The 21,958-nt window shown below is 36.9% G+C and overlaps 1 protein-coding gene across 1 annotated transcript; it reads left to right on the top strand.

The window, feature by feature from the left end:
* Nucleotides 1–479: 479 nt before the first annotated feature.
* Nucleotides 480–21,586, top strand: LOC308217642 (desmoglein-4-like; the record flags this gene model as incomplete). Its single annotated transcript, XM_080610856.1, has 16 exons — nt 480–527; nt 7,193–7,228; nt 7,607–7,735; nt 8,422–8,577; nt 8,724–8,871; nt 9,751–9,914; nt 10,171–10,305; nt 10,857–11,042; nt 11,221–11,480; nt 12,395–12,537; nt 12,690–12,908; nt 14,320–14,787; nt 16,669–16,817; nt 17,309–17,369; nt 18,992–19,200; nt 20,630–21,586. The coding sequence occupies 16 exons, from the start codon at nt 480–482 to the stop codon at nt 21,584–21,586; spliced, it is 3,468 nt and encodes a 1,155-aa protein (XP_080466982.1).
* Nucleotides 21,587–21,958: the final 372 nt, after the last annotated feature.

A 21,958-nucleotide genomic window follows, 5' to 3' on the forward strand; every position in this document is an offset into this window, starting at 1 on the left:
TATTCATTAAGCTCTTTTATTATACTTGGTGCAAGGAGAAAACTGGTAATTGCATTAAAAGAAATGATAAGTTACCATTTTAATGATTCCTTATGTTGTGAGTAATTTATAAATCACTCAGTATCCTCTCAGCGAAGCTTGCCTTCTGTTTTTAAAATGTACCCTTTCGTATCCAACAAAGGGTTTCAGTGCAATAAGAATTAAGGTGTGTCTCTTAGCTTTTACCTGCAAGCAATAATGATGTTGTCAAGCGTTTCAGGTGAGACCAGCCCAGGATTTTGGGGTGGGGAAAGACACTCTGTTATACAGCATCTTCAGTGCTTCCCTCAGAGGGAGGCAGAGACACCTTGAAGGGCTGAGTATAAGGACATCTACTGAGTGTCTTTTTAAGTAGACACCAGAGTTGGGGGGGGGGAGGGGAAAAGGAGCAAGCTTGTAACCATAACTCAGTTGGACTTGTATCGGAGAAGTCAGATGCCATGGATTGGCTCCCTCACCGAATGGCTGCTTTTCTGTTCCTTTTATTGGTAAGTCAGATTTTAAAACAAAATTTGTAAACTCTGTGATTATGTCAGTTGAGTCTTCCTCAGCAGACCACGACATTTGACGGTGTAAACTACCCCAAAAAACACTTGTGAATTTTAGCAGAAAAAAACACGCTGTGCTTATTTTAAACTGCACTTCTGAAAATTCTATACAGTAATTTAGGTTTTCTTCGCATGCTGACAAATGTTTCTTTTGACTTTGAGTTTCTGCAGTCTGTTGATGTGTAATTTCTGACTTTCTATGTTTAATGCATGACTTTTTAGGTCAATCTTGTCCTTGGCTACTCTTTAAGGAGTCACTGTTATTAATAAAATTATTATAATTATAAAAATCCTAATAACTTGACTGGATATTATTTGGTTCTATGTCTATTTTTTTTTTAAGTTGAGGGAATATGGAAAGCAAACCCCATTTCTATGGATTAGCAAGAGAGCTTCAGACCTGACCAGGTAGTACAGCTGTATTCAACAGAAAAATATGAAATTTAGCAAAGACTTTAGCTGAGTAAAAAAAATAAAGACTTGGCTTATTATTTCACATTGCAAAGAATTTCTGCCTTGTAGAGCATTAGCGTCTGAGCCGCCATGTGCTGAGCAAGTGAATGAATGATGGAAGTGTTGTTCTTTGGGCTTGTTTTTCTCACTGTAGAAGGAAAGTTGTGGCTATGGTCAAGCATCATAGCTGTAGAATGTGTTCATCAAGGCACAGAAATTACCCAGAAAGGACTTAAAAGACTTATGGAGGCACTTTTGCTCCTTCAATCTGATTTTTGTTTAGATTATTTTTACCTGTCTGTGCTGATCTTCTGAAATTAGGTAGAGGTTTAAGGCCCTGAAAATTGAAAAGAGTAGGATTTCTGTTATGTTCTTCTGTGGCTTTGACACAATTTTAAATTTTACACAATGTATTAGGGTAAAAGTTTGATAATTTCTCGTTACTGACACCTCTAGAAATGTTACAGTCAGGGAAAAGGTATTTGTTGTTATAGAATATGAATACTAAGACTTTGAAAAGGTAGTCAAATAACTTTAGGTGACAGTTCTGCAGTTAGTAGAGTAGAACTAACCAACACATGGCAGCTGCCAAGCAAACAATGACAAAACTTGGCAAAAGCAAGTTAAGGTGCAGATGAGTTTCTGCTTGTTTTAACACAGCACAGAGGTCTCTGAGATTGGCCTGTTGTACATCACACCAACATTTCTGGTTTTTCATGTAGTGACGATTCATTTTACTCAGTTACCTGGTGATGCATAGTCCTGATTTGTCAAAGTTCAAAACCAGATGTTGACTGTACAGTATCTAATATCTGTCCATTCAAAAGAGATTTTACTGCTTCTCATGGCAACTCTGGAGCCATTTTCATTCTTTCAGTATATTATCGTTACAATTGTGACTGATGTGTTGGGCCAGGAAAAGAAGCAATTGTGAAAACTGCCATTATGCCATTATTATGTTTCAATGACTATCAAATATTTGAACTTTTACTACCCAGAGGAAGAAATTGTTGTTCTTATTATGCATCCTGCACAGCTGTGTTCATGGTGGCCTGTACAGCTTAATAGTATCTTTCAGCGCCTAAAAGAAAGCTGATGGACAAACTGTAGAGATTAAATAAATTGTAAATTATGTATCCAATTTTAGTGTATTTTGAGAAACAGTCTTGGTTTTAAGCTTGATTAATCTTTCATGAATATTACCTGTCTGAATGGTGTGTCTGGTTAGTATACTTTTAATAATCTGTATGAAATAAAATTGTTGTGGAGTTATACATATTTTAGTACACTACTGAACTTTCATAAAAAGAAAATTTACCAGCCATGGAAGTAATAATATTCTATATGCATTTCACCATTGGTGGGACTGATTCTGCAACCCGTGTTCACGTGACTTCAAAGGCATTATTCTCATGGGTAAGGGAGTTCTGTTTGTGATACTTGCACAGACACGTTTTATGGAAATAACCTGTTTGATCAGGTATGACTCTTCTCCTGCCAGCTATCATGTGACAGCTAATAATTTTAAATTCACCGCATCTCTTATATGCACTTATGTCTGGCTACATTTTCCCATGTGCTATCTACGCTTCAGGTTTTTTTTCCATTTAGGCTGTGGTTACACCTCCTACTCATAACTTGGTTGCACATGAAAATATTAAGGGGCCGAATCCTCTCCTTGCATATGCAACAAAACATCAGTCAGGACGTAGCCAGGAACTTGCAGGCTGATCTGCCGAAGAATTTTGTTGTTGAAATAGGAACTAAAGCAATTCTGCATCCAGGAATTATCAGCTACGATTCAGTTTTTAAGTCTGCAGTTTTACATTCCTAAGCAAAAATGGTCCCAAAGCAAATGTGTATTTGCAGCTAACCCATAATAGAATTCAGGTTTTATTGAGGATATTTATTGAGAAGACATAGCATGACTAATCTGAAAAACTAAAATTTGAATAATAATAGCATAGACCCTGTATTGAAATCACTTTTCTGTTCATTTTTCTAATGGTTAGGCTCAGTTACTTTTTGGAAATTCTTTATATCTGTATAACTCAGCAGAACAGAAACAATCTCAGTGGTCAGTCTCCCAAAGTGGTCAGTTCTTCAAATAAACATTTTAAAATAAATAAAAATTTGGAATATATTCTTCTGATTGAGATGAATATCATCATAGCAATAGCAATGGATTTTCCATCATGGATGCAGTACAAACTATTGATGTTAGTTGCTAACACAGGAAGTAATAGAAACACCTGACTTCCTCAGAATTAGAAAACAAAATACCAGAAAAATAATCCTGAAAAGCTTCCCCTTTTACAAGCACCTTCATGAGTAACCTACAGAAATGAAAATTATAGACAAAAACACATTCATGTTTTGATTTAAAAGTGACCAAATGCATACTTTTAAAAGTATGAGGTTATTTTGTCTATGCTACTCATTATTTCATGTGCACTGGTTTATCATTTTTTAAAGAGATGCAGAATGAATAAAGGGAAGGGTTCATTATTTCAACCCTTTAGTAGTCAGAGCTTTGGCTGACTAAGATAGACGTAAAAGTCCTGAAACGCTGACACAACCAGAGCTACCATGGCACCCTCATGACTAATATAATATGTGTTAGTTCTCAGCACTCCTCCCATACAGGCCAGTAACAATACCACTGTTGACTTCAAAGACAGCGAAGAAGATCCAGCATGAATAATGCTGGGAAGATGTTAAAGGCGTGTTCAGTCATTTAGATTTCAGTAGGTGGAGGAGGGAGGATTCCATAATTGCGTATAATATTGCTTGGCAGTCAATTAATGATTAGTTAATTCTTGTTTGTAAATTGCTTTGAAGGTGCAGAAAACTATACATATCCTATGGGACTAATTCTGTTCCCAGTTACATCAGAATAAATCCAGAATAACTCCAGCGTGTTCTAAGGTGTCATTTTGGGCACAAGATTGAAGCTGCATATCATTACAATAAAAGAGAAGTTTTCAGACAGGCCACTGTGCAAATGACAGTCACCATAAACATGTCTCCTGCCTGCACCTGTCCCAACACAAACCAGAAACAGCTTGTGCAATAAGTCTCTGGCTTCTCTGCAGAGTTTCCATTTTTTCACAGTCTCTCAGAGACTAACAGGACAACAAACCTCAGTATCATTTTGATCAGCTTGCTTATCCCAAGGTTCTCAGGATTCATCCCACACATTCCAGTGGCTCCTATTGATTTATCGTTAGTCACTTAATCTGTGGAAAGTACCGTACTCAGATACTAGTTCACAAGGAAAATTTATTCACTACCTAGAAGTATGCAGGAGTTTCCTACTAAGAGATAGTACTTTTCTGCTATAAACTGCATTAGAAATAAAGTGTTTATATTGTAGGAAGATATTAGCAATAGATAATTGGGGTGTGGGGAGCCTAACTGCTGGTGATAGTGGAGAACAGGAAAACATTACTTGGAGGTGTAAAGTAACCATGAAGGTGTAGTTGGATATATGTAATTTCAGAATTGATGAGGTCTAGCTGGTGAACTAAACAACTCTGTCTGGTGTCTGCCTGCCCTCCTTCTTGCAACACAGCAGCAACTGGGAGAGAGATATACGAAATGCAGACATCAAATTCATAGCATCAGCCTTTTCAAATAACATCACAAACTGTACTAAGGACTCTGGATTCAAAACCATCAAGACTTCTTTCAAGATCTTCCATTAGCAACACATAGCAGAATGGGTTTTTTCCCAGTTAGCGTAGGACAAATGTGGAAATACGGGTCCTAAATTTACAATCCCCAGTATTACTGATGAAGAAATTCCTGACAGAACTATTACTGGTGCTCAAAAACAAAGGATGAAACTCCAGTGTAAAATGTATATTCTTCACTGCTTTAAAACAGAACTCCCTACAGGCTGAAATCAAGTGGGTTTTGAATATTTGTGTCCTTCAAGAACAGAATGCTTTACAGGCATAATACTTCTTTCAGAGATATTCAACACAGTTTTTCAGTTACGCTTGCTGAGTAGGAGAGTGGTGTGGCTGGATGTGAGATCTTAGTTTCACTGTTAAATAACAGAACAGGCCACAGGATGCACACAGTAGACAAGATTCACTAACATTGCACTGGGAGGTGTATACCCATACTTTCTTGGATCAAGAAAATTGCTTGCATCCCAGAAGGGATTTCAGCGTAAGGGTGGAGAGAATTTCACTGTACTCACCAAATGAGGTTCTGCTCTGCTGGTAGGATCAACTGATAAGAGATGTAAACCAGTGCTATTTCTGGCAGAGTTCATCACTCCGGTTCTCTGGTTAAGGTAATCTGTTCCTTCTACACCCCATGTTTCCCGAAGCTTCAAGAGAGATTTAAAAGGACAGGCCTGAGCTCCTACTGGGTGAAAAAAACCCGACAATTCAAATGAAGTCTGATACTCTCCCTTATCTCAGATGAGTAATGGCTGCACATGAATTTAAGACCCATTCTTCAACTGAAGATTTAGTGACCAAGACGTAAACTCAGATTAAAAGTTATATTGATGCTTTTAGCACACAAATATATTGTAATAATTTTCCTGCAGAGTACTTTTCTTACCCATTTATGTCAATAGCTTGCTCAGTTAAACAAGAAAAAAGTCCTATAAATTTCAAGGTATATGCACAGCAAATGGGCATACCCACAGTCTAAATTCCCTCATTCAGAAGCAGATTACGGCAGCCATTATGTGCTGAGGTCTCAGGGAATGTTCTGGGCAAGATCAGATCATTAGAGACATTGCTTTGTAAATGACATATGGTGGGGAAAAGGGGGAAGAGAGAAGAAGGAGTGTGAAGCTGCTGTTCATTAATCTGTTGCATGTAAGAGGTTGTTTTAATACAAAGTAAGTGGAAAAAAGTCTGTGCCCATCTTTCAGCCTTGACAGAACAATGCAATAAATCTGAAGTGAGGAAAGTCCCATGAGGTAAAAGTGCCATAGAGAAAAAAATGATCACAGAGTTTATCCAAGTAAAACTGAAAAAAACAAAAAAAAAAAAAACCAAAAAACAAACAAACAAAAAAAAATCCCACACTAGACAAAACATGTCAGATGAAGGAAAAAAACAAAAACAAAAACAAAAACAAACAACCAACTATTGAACAGTACTGGAAAATTATAAGGAAACTGAAAATTTGATAACTTCAGATGGAAAGAGCATTTGGTGAAAAAAAAGAAACTCTGCAACACTTTTTGAGTCACTTGGATATTTTATTTCTCCCAATGATGAATGAAGCAAACATCCAGTCCTGCAAATCCTATATTCTTCACACTTTATCATCTGAGGAGAGCAGATGCATGTCCAAAACCCAAAAGAGATGCAATGAAGAGGTATATCCACCAAATGAACTTCATTTTCACACCTTATTTAGAAATGAGGTTAATTAAACTGCACCTTCTTTTAAATTATGCTAATCAGGAAATTGAGCATTCTCTATTATTTTAATTTTAAAGTAATTACATATTATATATGATCCTGACACCTTTATTTACTCAAGACTTTGGTTGCATAGTTAGATCTCAAATCAAAGCCCTCTACACTCCAGAGAAATCGGCCTTATGACTGCAGCTGACTTTCCGTCTTACACTGAATCTCTTCAACCTCAGTGGGAAGTTTCAACAAAACACTTCTGTTCTTTTTGGTTAAACTACATAGTAAAGTACTTCAGGTCTACTGTGGACTTTCTAAACAAGAAAAATACAGATTTTTTTTTAATAAATAAATGCTTTCTCTAGTTTCCTAGAATTGCTTTTTAATATCAACTCTTGTAACCACATCTCTCTTCAGATGAAGTGTTATGACATGCAAATCTGGTGAAAGGTGTTTTGATGTACATAAACTTGAAATTTGCTATGGCACATCCATTCAAACTCAAAGTTCTGCCTTGAAAGACAGAATTGATTTTGAAGGTGTTAGCTGTTGAGGAATTGAAGTGATAGGCATAAAAAAAAAAATTAATTGCACAAAGTAATTTATAAAAATCCTGTACCTGGCCTAGACAGGTTATTGCAACAGACTTAAGAAGAAGTACTGCTTCAGTACTGCAGTATAGCAATGCATGGCAGTTGGGTTTGCTTACTGCATTTTGCCCTGCATTTTTATATGCCAATCTTCTTCTTGTTCTTGCAGGTACTCTTGGATTTCAGCACAGGATTTCATGTAGAGGTAATACATATTTCTTTAGAAACTGTGTATCAAATCAAAGGTATTTTAGTCAATGCAAAAAGTAAACGGAAAATACTGAACTAAAACATTTCTGAACTTGAAGATTAAAAATGTATTTAAATATTAAACAGTTGCAGGCAATAACCTGGTTACACTGTGAAGAGAAGTTCTCCTGAGCCTAAATGAGTATCTCATACACAAGAATATTTTTAAAGTAAACATGTACAGTCTTAAGAGTTTGGGACTTACACACATATAAAAAAGCACACAATCTATAAAAATTCCTTTTCTCTTTATTGCTGGAAATTCTAAATTTCTGTATTAATTTTAAATGGATTGAGGTTACTGGTCATATGATACTGGAATTCTCTGCCAAAGGTAAAAGAATGGGATGAAAATGGAATGGCAAGATGGAAAACCTTCAGAAGACAAAAACGTGAATGGATCAAATTTGCTGCAGCTTGTAGAGAAGGAGAAGATAACTCTAAGAGGAATCCAATTGCCAGAGTAAGTAGATAGTGCAACAGAAGTTTTCGCTGACAAGGAAGTTTTTCTAAAGACAGGCTGATAAAAGCAGAGAGATTTAAAAATGTATTTGCTTAGATTAGTCAAAGCAAGTAACATCGAATAAAAGAAAGATGATGCAATATTTCCAGCTCTGCTGAGACAGTTTCACAAGGTGAACCCATGTGTCTGCTGAGGAGTGACCAAAGGCTTTCTAGAACATTGCCATCAGTCTACTTCCTGGACTGCTCCAATCACAGTCTTTTCATGTACAGCATCTGTGTACTAGATCACAATATTTTCCTTTTCTCTCTGATCCTAAGAAACCCCTGAGCAGTTCAAGGATAGCACATGACTTCTGTGGGCAACAGAGCAAAGATTATGACCTCTCACCATGACCATACCCTTACTGAGGTCCAGCCACAGGGAGATACTCTGAAGTTTCTCTCTTCGCTTCCCTGCCAGAAGATTTAAGAGAAATAGAAATCCTGTCCAGCACTTACGAGCAGATGGATTTCTAGGCTGACTGTTTCGTAGAACTTTCCATTGGTTCTGAAAATGGAACCTTGTGATAAGTGGCTGAAAAACTGAAATTATATAGCACTTTTTACAGGAACTAGCAATAGGATAAAAAGCTTTGCAGGTGTCCTCAGTAAACTGGAATAAATTATTATTATCTATTATTGTAGATCCGATCGGACTGTGAAGAAAACCATCCAATCACATACAGCATCTCTGGAGTTGGAATAGATCGTGCCCCCTATGGAATATTTGTTGTTAACCCAAGAACAGGAGAAATTAATATAACATCGATAGTGGATAGGGAAGTAACCCCAGTATTTGTTGTGAGTACTCCCCTTTTTCTTTTACCTTTATAATGATAGATCCAGGGTGGGGCAGGGAGAGCAGAAGTAGACAAATTCATTTGTTTCAGGTTGTTACTTTGCTTACTTCACTTTTGATTTTAAAATGAGTAAATCTCTTTACCTAGATACGCTGCTTTGCTAAACACTCAGTGACGGGTGTAGATTTGGAACCACCTCTTGAACTTCGAGTCAGAGTTCTGGATATAAACGATAACCCTCCAATATTTGCACAAACTGTTTTTACAGGATCTATTGAAGAATGCAGTATGGACAGTAAGTAACTATGTTATGCCCATTACAGTATAGGTAGTGAAGATCCCAGAATACAGTTAATACAAACCTGGAATGTTCATTCTATTACTTCTTAGGTAATGACATAAAATAGCCAGGGCTACTGCAGAGGAAGGAGCAGCATACACTTCTCCATATGCTGTTTGAGCTGGGGCCCAAGCTTATACCCTAAAATTAATCAGTGATGCTTCCTTTTCTCCTACATACAAACACTGAATGTACCAGTTTCTAACCATACCACCATGCAAATTTTTTCACATGTGAAAATTTAAAATAAATCAGTTCATTCCTTCTCATTACAAAAAATTAGCATTACACCTACACTTATTTCCTTTAAGGGTATATAAAATATGTTTTTTCCCGACTTTTTCTATTTCAGATATTTATATTTGCAACCTGACTATTGCAGTTGAAGTAGATTATTAAATAAACCTTACTTAAACTCTAAAATGGTTCTTTTTGTAAAAAGTACAGCAATCCATATTAGACATGCAAATAGCACTGAGGCAATGGTGCCTAACACTCATTTTCTACTTTGCAGAAATTCTTATTTAAAACTGGGGAGATTCCTTACATGAATATCCACAAGCTCAGTACTTACACTTTTTACACAGCCACTATATTGACTCAAGTTCAGTAAAAATCTGCATTGCTCCATCTGACCTTAATTTTTAATGCATTTGAAAGTCAGAATTCAGTCAGAATCAGTACTGCAAAATCAAACTTTTGGGGTTTTCTGTACATGTCAGTGAATAGATAGCATTCAATCATTTTTATACATCAAGTTATAGCATAGTTTTGATGGGATTTTTGCAGGAACAAAATAGATTTGTTTTTCTAATTATTATTTTTTCTTTTTAGACACACTGGTGATGAAAATAATTGCAACAGATGCAGATGAACCTAATCACTTGAATTCTAAAATTGCCTTCAAGATAGAGAGTCAGGAACCTGCAGGTCCACCCATGTTCATTATGAATAAATATACTGGAGAACTCCATCTTGCAAATTATCTTGACAGAGAGGTAACATTTCCTGTTCCAAAGTTAAATAATATGATGTTGTGATGTATATGTGTTGGTGGAGGAAAAGAAGGGGGAGGGTAGAAAAAAAAAAAGAGAAAAAAAGAGAAAGGTTTTACAAAAATTAAGGAAGAAACGCATTTTTTTCTGTATGTTACAATAAAATATCTAAGGCAAATTCTGCATTAGGAAATAGTAGCAAGACATTTAAGATGTACAGGTGGTCCTTCTAATACACTCATTTCTCTTTCTGTGACAGCAACATAGTAGCTACACCCTTGTTGTGAAAGCATCCGACCGGGATGGAGCTGCCGATGGAATATCATCCCTCTGTAGCTGTAACGTTAAAGTTATTGATGTCAATGACAATTTCCCAACTCTTGCTCAAAGCTCTGTAAGTTTTTAATACCAAAAGCAACATCACTGTTTCAAAACCCTGTTCAAAAGCCCGTTCGATAACAGAGCCCTTACCAATCCATAGACTTCATTCACATTTGAATGCTCCACTGGATTAGTGTGGTTGTCTCCTTGAAATGTGCTCAAAACCCAATCCACTGCTTGCACAGCAATTCTGATAACATACATATAGATTGTTCTTGTATTCAGAGAAGTCAGTCCTGACACTCATTTCTCTGAATTCAGAGAAATCCAGTCATTCAGATGTCCAGACCCTTGCAATACAGATTACATACATGAATAAAATCTTTGTATATGTTTTCTTACAGAAAGCACAAATCCATTTCTTTAAGCCACCTCCACAAACACTTGAGATGTTTCAGCTCTTCAGTTCTGTAACCAGAATCATAATTCACCCAGAACACATGATTTTTATTAAATTGGCATGGACTATGGGCAGGACAAACTTTTAGAGAATCTCTGCATTTAGCTTTGCTTTCCTCACATATATTTTAGTGTTTGCTGATAGACATTTATCTGTCATTCCAGTTTTCAGCAAGTATTTCAGAAAATTCACTCAGTTCAGAACTGCTACGAATACAAGCTCTGGATGCTGATGAAGAGTTTACAGACAATTGGTTAGCAGAATTTTTCTTTATATCTGGTAATGAAGATAACTGGTTTGACATTGTTACAGATCGAGCTACAAATCAAGGAATCCTTAGAGTAATTAAGGTATGGATAAATATTGTGATTCAACTGTTGAAATTATATTTTTTAAATAGTTTCAATTCATTGTTAAAAAAAACTAAATAAGCAGTAAAAACACTGTCACTCAACCTTCTAAAATATAAAATATTTAAATAAAATTAAAGGAACTTTTATATTTAGTTCTCTGTGGTTTATCTTTTAGGAACTGAATTATGAACATCTCCAGACTCACTCACTAATTATTGGTGTCAGGAATGTAGCTGCCTTCCACCACTCTGTTGCTCATGAATACCAAATGTCTGGAACACCCCTCACAATAGAAGTAAAAAATGTGATTGAACCACCAAGATTTAATCCATCTTCAGTTGTGTTTTCTCTGTCAGAAAGAACAAGAGTAAATTATGTTGTGGGAACATACACAGCCATCGATGAGGACACCGGAGCTATTGCATCAAATGTTGTGTAAGCTCTGCCCTGCTTAACTACCTGGGTGGGATAATTCTGAGATACCAGGGGGATGAGTAATAGGTATTTTAAAGGGTGTTTTTAAAAAACAACTTTTAAAATGTTAATAGATTAGCAGTAGAATAATAGCAATAGAATAGCATATTCTTCTGCCCATTTTTATGCTATGATTGGTTTTGTTTCCTGACGTACTTTCCTTAGCCTTCTACACAAGACAAAGAAAATACCATTTTTTTTATCAGGCTGTAAGTTAAATAAATCAGAACAGATTTTTTTTTTCTAACCCAAGCTAAGAATATTTTTTCTTGGAACATTTGCTACAAACACAGAATTTACTAGCATCTCTAAAAAGCAAGAAAAAAACCCGCCAAGAATGGAAAATACTGTACAATCAGGATATAAGAGGTCATTATCAGCTCATTCTATATTAAAAAAAAAAAAAAAAAGAAATTTATTTCTCCTGAAATAAATATTTAATGGGACCATAATTTGCTTTTTAATGTATGTAGAAAGAAATACATCTAATTTACAAAGGTTTGAGAAGTTTTCTTAAAACACAAAAAAGTTAGCACATACAGCTTCAGAATATTATAGGCAGAGCCGTAGATACAAATACTGATATCAACAGGGTTCTAATAAAGGTTTAAAGTGTCCAGAAAGATTTTATTTTTAGACTGTGACACCACTTTCAAGATATAATGGACTTCTATGCATTTACTTTATTCTTAATTATTTTTCTGGTCTACATTTTTTAAGCCTACAGGAATTCTGCTTGAACAGGGTAAAATGCAATAAGGCCTAGCACAGCCTAAAGGAAAATATTCCCAAGTGACAAGCATTCTTTGCAAAATGAATATGTAACAAATATATTTATAACATAATGCTGACTATTTTCACTTCACCAAACACAGATATAGTATGGGACGTGATCCAGGTGCCTGGTTCAGAATCAATCAAAACACTGGTGAAATCACACTGAACAAAGTTATTAACCGGGAATCAATCTATGTAACCAATGGGCAGTACAGAGCAGAGGTTCTGGCTATCACCAGAGGTAAGAAAAAAGATTAAGTTCTCTGAAACTAAACTCTCTTTGTTTCAGATTTCTCTCACTGGTTTTTTTTCCTCATTCTAGTTTTCCCACCTGAGCTGCATTGTTTATAGTGTCCGTATTCCCTCCTGACCACGAATACCTTCTTTTTACAGGGGCTCCTCGATATACTGCTACTGGCACCATTGTGCTTTCAATACAAGACATGAATGACAATTGCCCAATTATTAATACTGAGTTACGGAAAGTATGTACGCATTCCCCATCAGTGATTATCACAGCAAAGAACATGGATGGTGGGGTATATGGTGCCCCCTTTACATTCAGCATACATGGTGAACCTCAAACTACATGGATTATCAGATCAATAAATGGTAAGCTAACCCACATCTTATTACAGAATAAACCATATTAAAAGCTCTTCTCTAAAATAACAGATTAAGATAGTATTTTAATTAAAAAAAAAAATCTGTTATTAACATCTCTTCTAAACTCACTTAAATGTGATTTTAAGCTCATATGGATTCACAAATTTACTCTGGATTTGCATATATGTGTGTGTGTGTGCATATATACATACATACATATATACACCTCATATTAGCACTAGAATCAGAATCATTAGATGTGTTTTAGCTAGTTATCATCTTTTAAAGAAACTAAAAACATACTGATAAAAATAGAGCAGCAAAACTGTACTTTACGTGAATGTAGATATAAGCACCGCTATTGGTCTAAATGTGATGAGGTAATTCAAAAGGATTAATTTAGATTAGACATGAGGAAAAAATTCTTCTCTATGAGGGTGGTGAGGCACTGGCACAGGCTGCCCAGGGAAGCTGTGGCTGCCCCGTTCCTGGCAGTGTTCAAGGCCAGGTTGGATGGGGCTCTGAGCACCTGGTCTAGTGGAAGGTGTACCTGCTTATGATGGGGTGGGGGCAACTGATCTTTAAGGTCCCTTCCAACCCAAACCAGTCTGTGATTCTATGATTCTGTAATTTGATACCTCTTTATTTCTATATTATCAAAAAAATTCTAAGCATATGACAAAACTCTCAATCTTTTTATTAAAGTTATTCATTGGCAGAGCTTTACTTTTATAAGAGGCATATGAAAATGGCAAATAAAGATAACAGCTTTTGCAATTTATTGTACAAATTGTTCTTTACTTTTATTTCTAAGAAAAACATGTTAATCAGTTCCCAATGAAGCTTTTCCAGTTTCCTTCAATAGGACATGACTATATTATTAAATGACAGAATTTGCATAACTTACTGTAGGCATAGAAGACTATATTAAATCGTAAATATCACAATTACAGCTACTTTTGTCTCCTATTTGTCCTAAACAGATGCAAATGTATAACTTTAAATATTTTAAAACTACTGAAAAAAACTTTCGGAAAACACATTTAGATTCCTTGTAAGAGAAACAAAAAAGTATCAAAATTTCATTTTTTATGTTCACCTTTATGCAAATAAAAACCAGTAAAAGCAGCGGTAGACATAAAAAGGCGCATTTGCCTCTTTTATATTTCTCACGTTAAAAAGTGATGACTAGACTGATCTGGTTCAGGTTTTCAAAAACTAAAAACTAGCATAGATGAATATCATAAATTTCAGCTTTGAATAAGTACTGTAGACACATAAGGAACAGGTGATCTTAGAATAGCAGCACTTCATAATGTTCTACGAATATTACTTCAAAAATTCATTATTCAATTGTACAGTATTTGTAATCAATACCTTAATCTAAATATGTGTCTCTTTTTTTTTCCCCCCAAAGCTTCCTCTGCAGAATTAATGACTCAGAACATTGACTTTTACATTTATAGGATCTATGTCAGCGTAAGAGATAGCCAAGGCCGACGCTGCCTTAAACCACATGTAATTCCTGTGCAAGCTTGTCAGTGTGATAGTCGTAATTATTGCACCAGTGGGGCCACAAAAATAATAATCATCGGTGGTGACAGTCATGCTGGTGGTAGCAGTGACAGTGAAAGAGGCCAGGAAGGTGAAGGACAGGGACAAGAAGGTGGTGGTAATGGTCACACTGGACCTGAAGGAGGATATACTGAGGACCACACAAACTGGCAGACTTACACTGGTGACTACGATGAAGGTGAGGGATATACTGCAGCCACCGATGATGGTTATGATGGAGATGGAAACTCTGGCAGAAATCTCGAATCTTCTACCACACTTAGCGGTGCTGCCATTGGCCTGATGTTCCTTGGTGGATTAATATTTGTTTGTAAGTATAAAATTTAAAAAAAAAATGTATTTATTTTCTAAAAGATGTATTTTTTTAATTCTTCTAAAATATGGTGACTTTTCTGGTTGGTTGTTAACCTATTAGCTCCCATGGGCCATTTGACAGCGAAAAAATTGTCTCATAAATTATAATTTCTACATATTTATATTCTGCATATTTATATACATAATTCATTCAGACATAATCATTTCCTTCCTAAGGATTAGGATTTTATTCCCAAGGTGTTATCCAGATACATTAGACCAGGTAAAAATATTTAGTAGAAGATACAGATTTGGGGCAAGAGCTGCCCCTGCAACTTTGAACTTACCCTTTGCAATTCATACTTGTTACATTACTAAAAGTAATGGACAAGTGTCAGCTCCAAGTAGTGTGTGAAAAGATATAAAGAACAAGCTTCTTTTGAACTCAGAGCCAGCATTTCTGTGGTAGTACAATAAATTTAATAATCTTACATTTTGAACTTTTTGTCTGTTGCTACCAAACGTTGCATCTATTAAAAACGAGTAGCATTTGTGACAACAGATTCAAAACAGATCATTCATTCATAGTCCTAGTATTTTTGAAAACATATAAGTTTAGGGATAAGATTATTCAAGTTAGTCTTTATGCAAAAATTTACTTTTCAGACCATTACAATCAAATGTGGTCATCTTTCCTTCATGGCCATCATGGGCATCAAGCAATCAACATCTAAAATTTCCCAGTGCAGAAATACTGATTACAAAACCAGAGGAAATTGATTTTTTTTCCCCTGACTTTTTGAACAGCATGGTTTGTTTGAGTTTTGATTAGTAGGAATCAACTAACACAAAATTTTGAAGCTGCGAAAGGCTGTTTCATTCATAGTTCTCCAGTGATTAATGTGATAGGACAGTTTGTCTTTCTGCCTTTGGAAATTTCTCATAGTTGGTAGTCTGGAGTACATATGTCCTTAGTCATGCAGTGTGGAGTAGTACTTTGTATGCTCTGTAGCCCTTTCCTCTTTTCAGTTCACTTTGATGTTAAACTGGGAGCTTTAGATGCTCTGCTTAGTCTAGCTTAGGTAATTGCCTCCACTTCCTCTGCAGTAGTACAAGGTTACTAACCTAGCTATCTAGGTTAAGGACCTAAAGACAACCAGATTAAATATTGCAGTGCCTTTCTAAAATAAGTAATGTTTTCAATGTTGGAATTTAAAGTATTCAGCAATTTCCAACACAGTGTCCTTCAAACAACTAAGCATAATACAGCACACTGGGAAAACTGACTCACTCTATGTAATCATTTCTTAAAGCTAGGGTTTGAGATTTGCCTCTACTGTTTTTTCAAAACAAGTATTACATGTAAGTGATACAAAAATTACAACTTGACCCATAGCCAAAGATCACTGCAGTCAAATGGACCCCCTTCATTGATTCTTCTATGTCTATTATAGCTAATGTGTATTTCTTTTCAATTACAATATCTGAAGAGACAATTGTACGCTTATATATCAAGAATGAATATCACTGAATACTATACAGAGCACAGACTGTTCTGTTTGTTTGATTTTCATATGCATGCAACTTATATTCATTCTCCTGAGACAGATCAAAGTCTGTTCCCAGGTGCATAGGCATAAATTTGGAGTAACAGCCCTACTCCACCCCCATGTTGCTCTGCTATAAATGAAGGTACAAATTATTCTGAATTTCCAAATACATACATTTCCAAAAGAAGCTAATGATTCTGAAAGCCAGACTTGGAGGCTGCTTGGTTTGAAACATTTTAAAAGACACATTTTCAAAAGTTCTTGAGCACCTGCCTTCTGGGAAAAGCAGCTATTCCTGTGAGGAAGAGATGTCCTAAATACCTGTTTCCTGTTTCTGTCATGTTAAGTGATTCCAATTTTGATGTCAATGAGCGACTGTTGTGGATGTGGACCTGGTGCTGCAGGTGGAGTTGGAACTGGATTTGAACCTGTACCTGAATGCACAGAAGGGGCAATTCATCCGTGGGGAATAGAAGGTGCCCAGCCTGAAGACAGGGTCAGTACATCCTATGTTTTTAAAACCCACAGCAGCTCGTATTTATAGAAAAGACTGCATTTGATTAGAAGCATGAAAGTGATCGTAGTACTGTGTTGTCATCTAGAAGAAGTCAGGCAGATATGAAAGGTGATTGTTAATTAACATTTGGAGATGGAGTTCGTGAGTTTTAAGTTGCATTCAGTTAGCTTGGCCAAACAGTTTGGTGATACCTATTCCCTCAGCTGAAACACAATAACTAGCAATCTTAATCAGTGCAAAGTAGGACAAGGTAATAGAAACCATCTTCACTAGTCACCATTTAGATTAACAATGAAAAAACTTGAAGTCTTTTTTTCCTTGTTTTTTTTTCCTTTTTTTAATGGGGATGGTAACTGACAGCTACTGTTAACAGTTTAGACTGCTAATTTCTTAACATGCTTCACAACGCCTTGGTCTTCAGAAGAAAATTTCAAAGTCATCATTCAAGGAGTCAAAATATTGTTTTCCAGGATGTCTCACACATTCTTGCCCCAACAACTGCTGCAGGAGGTGATTTTGGTGAACCCTCTGGTAAGCAGATCCTAAAGTTTTCTATGTGAGCTGTCATAAAGCTATCTTTCAGAACTTCACATCTTCTGATTCATAGAGCACTTTGGTTTCACAGATATAACCCAACCCTTCTAATCATACATCTGCAGATAGTCAAACTGATACTAGTATGACTTCCAGTGTGAATAAAGAATATGAGGTTTGAGTTTTGAGCAGATTCACTTCTGGAAACTGCATTTATTTTGAAATATCTGCCAAGGCTTTCAAATCTTGGGCAATTTATCATTCCAGCTAGTGAATGGAGTGACTTCTCAAGGCAGCAGTTTTGGTACAAATCAATCTTGAGGATAGAAGAAGGAAATTTTCTTTCATAACTTGGTGGTGAAAGGTTCAGCTCTTCAGCTGTCAGTTTTCTGGCTCTGCTTCCCACAGGATAATAGGACCTGCCAAGCAGCCAGTTAATTACTGACCATTTGTGCACTAGCCTAGACAGAAAGCTGGTACATGGCACAACAAATTCATGCTTCTGAGATAAAAGTTCCCCTAGGGATTCAAAGGCCATAGAGAATAAGACAAGCTGAGCAGTGCCACTTCCTCTTTTTCCCCATTCCTTACTCCACAACAGGAAGGAAGGATGCTGGCACAGATCCATTTTCACTAGCTTCTGACAGGAAGACATGTCACTCAGCAAAACACCTTCTCTAATGGCTATTGATTATTAAAAAATGTTCTCATGCTTAAGGTAAAATCAAAAGGGAACATTTGGAGGCATAAGCATGAAGAGTCTTCGTTCTCAGGGAAGTTCTGCTGCCATTGAAAAGTTTAAGACTTAGACATCTCATTTACTTTCTTTCCACTCTTCAGTACTATTACAGTGAAAGTCCCTGGTTAAAATTCTATAAACTCAGACTAAGGAGATTAAATGAAAAAAAAAACCAAAATTTAGCCTATGTTTCTTAATATAATCATAGCTAAGACTACTGTATGCAATTGGCTTATTACATGATGATATTTACGACCAGTCATTCCTTGTTATCATATATGAAAAAAATTTGGAGAAGATAAATTCTGTGAAAGTATGATTTTATAATTTATCGTAAAGATCATTTTCATTCTTCATCATGAACACTGGTGGTTATTATGCTCTATTGTTGTTCTCCCAAATCCTCCTTAACAATCTATTGACTAGAAAATGCGAAGAGTTACAAAGGTATTTCTTTTGGAACACAGTTTAAGGCAAAACAATTTTAACCCCAAAGTGATCATAAATATACATTTATGTATTTGCATAAATATCCACAAGCATTATCTGATTTTCCAATGCAAATTCCAAGATGGCATATATATACATCAGACACAGGAATCTCCAGTCAATTACTCAAGTAAATCATTGATTTTTCTAAAGCACATATGCACATGCTGCCTAGCCTCAGGAATAAAATCAAGGTCTTAGATGTCTTCTAATATTCAATTTTTAATTGCAGTTTCCATGTTTGGCACCTGTGCATGGATTTGTGATAAAATTAGTCTAAAGTACCTTTAGAAACTCAGTAGTGTCTGTAGTGTACTGTTTTTAAAAACAGCTGCCAAATTCTGTGTAAATTTTCACAGAGCACAGGAGGGATAACTTCTTCTGTTTTCAGACATATATACAAACACATATGGAGGAGGAGGAGTAGTAGCTTCTGGTGTTGAAGAAACTACAGGGGTTGGCTATGGCACTGGTACTGGTTACGGAACAGCTGGAGGAATTTCTGGAACAGGTGAAGTAAAAGGATCAATTGGAGGAACAATTAAAGAGTATCGAGAAGGAGGAGTGAACATGGCCTTCCTAGACAACTACTTCTCTGAGGTAACCGCCTGATCTTCTCTGTGGTATATCTGTGAGCCTACTTTTAGATTCTCCTCTCCAACTTACATGGCGAAAATCCAAGATAACCCCACTCAAATTGAAACTTCCATGGTATGAGACTGGTGTGAGAACAAAGCTGACCATACTAGTAGGAAAAACTATGACACTTAGGAGTACCACTTTTGAGCTGCTGCCATGGTAGGTTTCATTGTTCAATGGCCTTTTTGTAAAACCGATGGACACATTTCAGTTATGGGTAGCAAGCAAATAAATTATTGCAGCTTCATAATAAACCACCAAATTTATGTATTTGTCATCTTTTTCAGTGTAGAGTTCGATAATAACTTTGTGAAATTGTTCACATATGTTTCCTCTACAGCTTGTTTAATAAAGTCACTTTAATCATTAAAAACTGTGAACACCAGTTCACTTTCTTCCTTATTTTTATTGGCATTTCTGTTCCCTAAAATATTTATTAAATGCAAGTGGTACAAATATGAATCTTTGTAATTGGCAACAAATTAATTAGCCTTTAAATATGGGATTAAAAAATGCTATGATGTTTACAAGATTAATGGATTAATGGGATATATTTTCATAATTATCATGAACATGCATAAATACCATAATTGCATATGTCACCAAAATATCAATTAATATATAAGGATTGCTGTCTCGAAGTCTCAAGCATGGTCTTCTTCCAGACCACAGTCTACCTGCTTAGCCTGGAAGCCCTACATATGAATTGTCTGCCAGCCATAGGCCTCTACAGATTATTCCTACTGACTATCTCAAGCTCCAAACGCTCCGTCTCTCCCTCACAGGCCACCCCTTCTGTCCTTCCCTGCTTTCTGTAACTTGACCCCACACTCATTTTAAGTTCTCCTCTTTCCTGCCTGATCCCTCTGCAATGACCACCCCACCATCCCCAATGCCATCCCAAATCAGTGATCTCCATCCTGCACAAAATGGATTTCCTCTCTAGACTCACAAAACTTTCTCCACTGTGGCCAACCCTCCATCTCATCCCCTTTGTTCTGGCCTGTCCACTGCTCTTCTTGCCATCCTTCTTTGTTCCTTTTCCTACCACTTCATTCAGATATTGCTGCCCAAACAGCAGACTTGTTCTCCTGTCTCTTTCAATCTTTCCCTTCACCCCACAGTCAAGCTCACTGAAAACAGACCAAATTTGAGATGCCAACTGTTTGCAGAAATACAAATAAAACATCAGTAACATTTGAATAGAACTTATTTCAAGGTTACAAAGATGTTGATTATATAATTTGTTCTGCTGATGTCCCATTTTTCAGGTCAGCTGGGCATTACTGTGTTTAGGGAAACCTTACCGTGGTTTGAGTCTTCACGGTTAAACACCTGATAAAAAGCCACTCTCTTCTTTTTTGTTTCTTTTTTTGTTTTCAAACTACAGAAAGCATTTGTGTATGCAGATGAAGATGAAGGTCGGCCGGCAAATGACTGCCTACTAATATATGATCATGAAGGAGTTGGTACTCCCGTTGGCTCTGTGGGTTGCTGCAGCTTTATTGGAGAAGATACAGATGAAACATATTTGGATACATTAGGACCAAAATTCAAGACCTTGGCAGAGATCTGTCTGGGCAAAGAGATCGAACCTTTCCCTGATGTCAATCCACCCTGGCCATGTGTTAACGTCACCTTTCCCAACCCTGAAAGTGATATAAACCTCCCGCCACCTGGAACCACCATCATTGTCAATGGAGGTGCACCTATGCCTCCCCCAGTTGGCACTACAACGGTTGTTACTGAAAACACCTACACATCTGGATCAACCATACAGCACTCAAGGCCGATGCCAGATCCTTTGCTTCACGGCAACATGACGGTGACTGAGACCTACACCTCCGGCTCCCCCTCAATTTGCGTTGACCCTCTGCGTGCATCCAACGTTGTTGTAACAGAAAGGGTTGTCGGTCCTGCATCTGCATCTGATTTGCGTGGCATGCTAGATATCCCCGATCTCACAGATGGGTCCAACGTTATCGTCACAGAAAGATTAATTGCACCTAACTCCCGGCTCCCGACCTCTCTGAGCATTCCCGATTTGGTAGACGGATCAAACGTGGTAGTGACAGAAAGAGTGTTCAGGCCTGCCTCTGGCATGCCAGGCAGCTTAATAAATATTCCCTCAGAATTAACAAATGCCCACAACATGATGGTCACCGAGAGGGTAGTATCAGGGTCTGGGATGAGCAGCATGGGGGGAGCAAATCTGGGGAGCATGAGTAGCACGAGTCAGATGCTGAGTGCTGACTGTCACCTTGGCCAAGCAATGGGCACAGCATCCCCCAGCACCTCCCGGAGAAGAGTGACAAAGTACAGCAGCATGCAATACTCCAGTCAGTAAGGCCTCTGCCAGCACTCCTTCCTGCTGAAATCACCATTTGCACCGACACTCATTAACTGCCACCCACCAAGAATATTGTTATTATTTATAACCAGGAAATAGCACTAAAATTTCAGGGATTCCTGCTTGTGTAAGGATCTCTGAAGGGTGCCCCATCTCAAGGTCAAACTTTGTCAGTGAAGGGAAAGTCGAAGTTAGCTTTAAATTTACTTCTCTCTCTCCACATAGACTATAAGTGTATGAACAGATACTTCTGGTTTTGGAGGGAGATTTGATTACAGAGTGGAGCAGTGAGAGGGGTTCCTTGTATGCATACAGTATCAGTATGAATTTATGTCATATAAAAGAATGTTAAAATACTGTACTGCTGAG

Source organism: Psittacula echo (genome assembly GCF_963264785.1).
Source record: "Psittacula echo genome assembly, chromosome: 2".
Lineage (NCBI taxonomy): Eukaryota > Metazoa > Chordata > Aves > Psittaciformes > Psittacidae > Psittacula > Psittacula echo.